Source organism: Megascapheus bottae, chromosome 13 (genome assembly GCF_031878675.1).
Source record: "Megascapheus bottae isolate mThoBot1 chromosome 13, mThoBot2.hap1, whole genome shotgun sequence".
Taxonomy (NCBI): domain Eukaryota; kingdom Metazoa; phylum Chordata; class Mammalia; order Rodentia; family Geomyidae; genus Megascapheus; species Megascapheus bottae.
In genome coordinates, this window is record NC_143521.1 from 4,068,767 (window position 1) to 4,074,961 (window position 6,195).

Consider the following 6,195-nt stretch of genomic DNA (forward strand, 5'->3'; position numbering starts at 1 on the left):
AAGTGGCAGGAAGTAGTTATAAAGTCTGCGCTATTCAACCTTAGTTACAGAAACTGTGGCTGTACTACCAACTTCACTTCACAGCAAGTTTGCCTTCTGTTTGCTTCCTGCTTTAGTCAGGAATCAGATTGACTAAGGAATTAGTATACGTTGAGCACTTACAAGGGGACATTAGTAGGATAGCAAAGTGAATCTAAGTAGCTATAAGAAAGCATCCTAGTAAGTCTAAAATTAGGGAAGTATTCAGCTTTTCCCAACTCAAGTCCATTGTTGTTTTTTTTCTTGTTGTTGTTGTTGTAATAACCTGAGTCGATCATACTCTGTTATCATTCATTTTTTTAAATCAGGCTGGAAGCCTAGCACAGTAATACAACACTTGTTTAGCATCAGTGAGGCCCTAGGTTTTATCCCAAGCACCCAAACCCAAAGCAAAAGAAAGAAAACACAAAAGCATAAATCTATTGGTTATAGTACTCAGAAGTACATTTCAATTGCTCTTCTTAAATGCCATGATGTATGTACTACATGTGGATTTTATATACTTTTAACATCAAAAGCAATACTCTTTCCTGTGAATTTTGTGAGACCCACTTTAATGATTTCCCATCAAGACTGTTCCTCACATCTCTTTATGAATCAGAAGCAGACTATATGACAGATTCTAAGCTAGGGAGAATTTATGCACAGAGAAATTTACATTCTTAAGTCATCGTTTACTCAGTTGATATTGAAGGGCTTTAAATTTCCTCTTACAATTGAAAGTGCCTGGAGCATACAGTTCATCAGTTTAATACATTCAGATAAATATGAATTATTTTATTTATTCTTTCAAAAAAGATTAAACTTTAAATGCATTATGAAAAGTAATGGGTTTATGATTAAGCCTTCCTTGAATATATAATTCTCACATTAGAAAGCAAAGTGTAACTAAATGAAAGGACCTCCAGGATATTGAAACAAAAGCCATATAATGAGTGATTATTGTCCATAATGTACTATGTTATCTCTCATCTCTTTTGCTGTCCCTTGGTTATCTCATATTGTTACAGTATTTCACCTTGTTATCTGATATATTGTATGTGTGCATATTTGGTCACTTGAAATTAGATAGGGAAGTGGGGGAACAAGATGAGGGGTGGGGGTGTGGGAAGGGAAATGGGGACCAAGACATGAGAAAGGGTATCAATGTTTGTGAAGTAATGCACCTTCTATCTGGTGACTATAATGTAACCCTCTACTAATTACAATAAAAATACATGGAAAAAGAAAAAAAATTCAAATCTAATATACCCTTTGATATGACTACAATCAGTTTAACTTTTTTAAAAAAGAAAATCAAAAGATTATGGAGGGATTTTTTAATAACAATAATTTTAAAACAAAAAAATAAAGCAAAGTGTAAGACATTGGGAATCTCACATTTACGCATTGACAATTCCTATTCATCAAAGGTCAGGAAGGGACTGTAATATTATTTTCTTCTATTGAAAGTAATAGCTGCGAGCATAGCCTAGTGGTAGAGTGCTCACTTAGCATGAATGAAATCCTGGGTTTGATTCCTCAGTACCACATATACAAAAAGACCTGGAAGTGGTGCTGTGGCTCAAGTGGCAGAGTGCTAGCTTTGAGCAAAATGTGTTCAAGGACATTGCCCAGGCCCTGAGTTCAAGCCCCAGGAATGGTAAAAATAAAAGAACAAAAGAAAAAAGTCACTGAGCATAGTAAATGTCTTGCAGGAACTTAGAACATCTTAAAAGCATTATTGATACTCTGAGATTTGATAAACACATCCAGGTCTGTGGTTTGGGGCCTTTGAGTGGCATCAGAATCACCAGGCCTTGGATCCCGGGTATGTACACACCCTGTGTACTATCTATGATGTGGGTGTTACGTCATATCATCATGCCCATTTTTATCCCTCATTTTGATGAAGGAAAGTGCTTAGAATAATCGGAATATTTTGGCAAAGTGTGCTCTTGAAGTACATGCTTCTCCTTGCTGAAAATTTTCAGGTACAAGTGAGTTCATTGAAAAATCTAATAAGTCCTGTTATTTTCATGGTGCCTTCTCCAGATCCTAAGGAGAGATGAGCCAAGCCAAATTATGGATTTAGCACACTACCTCCTGTGATATTTGAACAAGACAATTTGCAAAGTTCATGAGATACTATATATAGCAACCCTCAAAACTGCACATTCTACAAAGGAGAAGCTAGTGTAATATATCCCCTAGATAAATTAGCTAGACCTTTTCTAAAATGGCCTTAGGTTCTGCAAAGAGATAGCCTTTGTGGGATTCCTTGGCAATAAAACTTGAATTTGACTAGATTTATTTAAAAAGCGAAGAGCTTTCCTTAGTACAATGGCTGAGACAATTAACTTACAATGTAGAAGGCCCACAGTGTTCCAGGTTTAAGTCTGTGACTATTTGCTTCTGTTGTTTTGGGCTGGTCATGGACAAGATATCATAATGAGAATTCTTAGAGTTGTCTTGTCGACCGGATGTCTAGAAATTGAAGTAGAGAAGGATAGGAATGCCTGGAGTAATTCTATCCCTTCCAGTGGTGTGACCACAAAGATGTAAAGACACCCCATTAGGCTCTACCTCCTAAAGGCTCCCATGTCACCATGGGAACCAAGCTTTTAGGGGACAGCCCATATCCAGAGTACAGTAGAATCTCACACTTCACTTAAATATAATGCTTTTCAATAATCAAGCATTCCAGATATATGACCAGAATCAAAGATAATTCTTTCTCCAATTGAACACTTTTGAATGATTCCTTTCTCCTCATAAGAGATACATTTATGATTGCCAAAGTTCAAATTCAGTTCTGTAACTTTTATGTAGGGAAAATTAATTAGCAACATTATCAGCATTTTGGTTCTAATGTTTCTTTTTTTCTTCACAAAAACCTCACCTTCACACAACAAAGGTACTATTTCTAGGGGTTGTTTTTTCTTTTTTTTGCCAGTCCTGGGCTTGAGTTCAGGGCCCGAGCACTGTCTTTGGACTTTCTCAAGGCTGGAGCTCTACCATTTGAGCCTCAGCACCACTTATGGCTTTTTCCTATGTATAAAGAATCGAATCCAGACCTTCATGCATGCTAGGCAAGCACTCTACCACTAAGCCAAACTCCCGGCTCTTATTTCTATGAGTAAAGAAAGTTTAAATAAATGAGGGAAATATTTTTGTTAACAAAAATGGAATACTAATGCTTACTTTTCTTTGCCTGCACACAATGCCTTTTAGTAAGGTGCTAGTATGTTGACTTCTTATGTACAAAAATTCAGTCCACTTGAATTATGTTTGCCTAGTATATTTATTATTAAAGGAAGTGTGAACTTGGCAGTGACAAAAATGTTTTGGTTCTCAAGATATCATTCGGTTGTGTGATTTATGTCAGTATAATGAAGAGAAGAGAGTAACTTGGGAAGGAATCATTTTGCCAAGCAATTACTAAGCATGAAATATTGTGTTGTGTTTCAGGTTTCCCGAATCTGCAGTTTCTGTTTTGAAGAGCCAGCACTTACGGCAGAAACTTCTTCAGTCTCTGTTTCTTGATAAGCTTTACTGGGAAAGTCAGGGAGGTAGACAAGGAATAGAAAAGCTCATCGATGTGATAGAACAAAGAGCCCAAATTCTTCTTACCTACATCAATGCACATGGGGTCAAAGTAGTACCTATGAATGAATGACAACAGAGCTTCTGGCTAGGTAGGTTTAGTTTTTAAATACAAACCTCAAGCCATTTTGGGAGTAGGGTGGTAGCGATAAATACATAAAATGAATTCGAGCAAGACGACAGATCTGCATGCTGTATGCAGGATTAAAAGGGGTTCTAGAAAAAAGAGTGTTAAAAATCATTGTTTATATTTTCATCTAAAGTCATAACATGGGTTTCTTTATATCCTTATTACACAATAGTCACAGCTATTATTCTAATGAATAGTATTTGTCTTGGTATTTGAGATATCAATATAAACCAGAGGTGTCCACTCCTCATTTTGTATTTTATACTATGTGAGTGGATGTGACCACCTACAGTGGAAAAATGTCTATTGATATTCTCCAATTATTTGTTGTTAAAACAGGAGCCCCACATTGCCCACAGATAATTCTACATGGAAGAAATGAAGTACATGTTGTGGAAAAGATCTGAGTCTCTAAAATAAAAATAGTAGATTAACTTCAAAACCACCAGTATTTTCCAGTGGTTTTCCAGAATTATATGCTCCATTCCTTCTTTGAAATTTATTTTATTGTAAAAATAGAAACATCCACACCTAACAATTTATATGTGCCAATTTTATTGCCTTGGTTTTGATACAGTTTGTATCTAATAATTTATAAATGAAGCAATTCTAAATTATAGTTACCTATTTGCAAATATATTTCAGAGAATCTGCTTTAAATGGATGACATGATTTTTGCCATTTAAAAAGAATATACTTCAATTTCTGTATTTTATTCATTGTATTGGATTTGTGTTCTATATAATTATGTTTTATTGATATTGCCCCACTATTGACAATAGGTCCAGATGTTACATGTATTTAAATACATAATTATCTCATTCCAATGTGAAATGTACAAACAAAACAAGTTAAAACTTAGTTGTGATCAAGTCTCCTCAATTGGAACATATATTTACAAACAAAACAATGAATCTGACAATATTAAGCCTCAATAATTCTTACCAAACTTCCCCTACCAAAGTTTTAATGAGATTGATAGGATTTGAGACATATTATTATCATACGTGAGGGTCTTTATTTGTCTGCAAGATACTCAAGGTCATCATTTCACAGATGCTCACAGTTTTGATCTAGAATAAACCATCATTTCCATCCTTTCATTACCTGGTGTATCTCTTATTTAAAGGTTGATTTTCTGGCTGAGTGTAGTGGTAAATGCCTATAACCCCAGCACTTGCCAAGTAAAAGTAGGAGAATGGCAGGCCTGTGATATGTAGGAAGACTGTCTCACCTTGCCTCCAAAATGTTTTTACAACCTTTTCTTTCTTTCAGTTATCTAACAAGGATAAACAATGATTCTCTTATAAAACATTCCATTCACTCTTTACCATTCTGTTATTGTTGAAGTAGGTTATTACTGTAAATGTTTACCACAGAGCATTTCTTGTGTGAATTTATGCTATTAATGACATAATAGTATAAGCTGGCTTTAAAAGAAAGATGAATCTACAGATTCTAATTCATACTACTATATACAAAAAAAACTTGCCAAAATAATGTTTGTCACAAGAGAAGAAAGACCAAAGAAAGATCATTTGAACATAGCTCACATAGGTTCACATTCAAGAATTATACTTAGTATCTTTGTTATTTGCCCTTTTTCTTGGAAAAGTGACCTCTGGAACATTCTCTTCTTCAAATTCCCCCTGAAGGCCTTGGCTGCCTCCTTCTGCTCCCAGAAATTCATGATGACGGTCGGCTCCTATCACCAATGTCTCCGAGCTGTCTCTCATAAATCATATTCTTAATGAAAATGGCAGCATAAAAGTTTAGAAACCCAAGTTCTTTTTTGAGCTGTTGAATTGAAATAACTTTTTTTGGAAAGTTTCCTTGTGCCTTTTCTTATCAAGGTGACATACTTACATTGAAAAGGCTATTTTTAGGATATATTATCTTAACCCAAGTTTGTGTTATCAGTGATGGAATTCCAAGCTCCTTAGAAGCCTTTGGCTTCTCTACTTCTGAGCATCCTGGTTCTTTTATATATGGCTTTCCTGTTTTTTCCCCCAGGTATTTCATGCTAAATGAAATATCCAGGATCCTATGTTTATTTTAGTTACAGAAAACAATGCATTTTTGTAATAAATGAATAATTCATGTTGTATTATTTTTGAATAATGGACACTAGAAGCCTAAACTCTAATAAGTAATACTTTCTGATATTGAAAGAGTGAATGTATTTGTGGATTACAAAAGTACAATTTGGTTCACATGAACACATTATGTAGTTTATAATGTTCACAAAAATTGAAACAGAGTAATTTACTTTGGCAGACATGCAAGATCTTACCTATCTCTGACTTGTTTTCTTAAAGCAGATGCTAAGAAAATACATATGATATTTTAAGGTTAAAAATCTGCAATAAAGTGGTAGAAATGAAAGGTGTGTGTCTTTTTATTTGTAGATTGGTTCTTCTTCATTTTGTATATGGGTTATT

General features: G+C 34.7%; 1 protein-coding gene across 1 annotated transcript in view; it reads left to right on the forward strand.

Moving 5' to 3' along the window:
- Gask1b (golgi associated kinase 1B) overlaps window positions 1-4,855 on the forward strand; it is a 59,313-nt gene extending 54,458 nt beyond the window's left edge. The window contains exon 5 of the mRNA XM_090343195.1: window positions 3,490-4,855. Within this exon, the coding sequence (XP_090199321.1) occupies window positions 3,490-3,697 (208 nt within the window). The 3' untranslated portion in view covers window positions 3,698-4,855. The remainder of the gene's footprint in view (window positions 1-3,489) is intronic.
- Window positions 4,856-6,195: the final 1,340 nt, after the last annotated feature.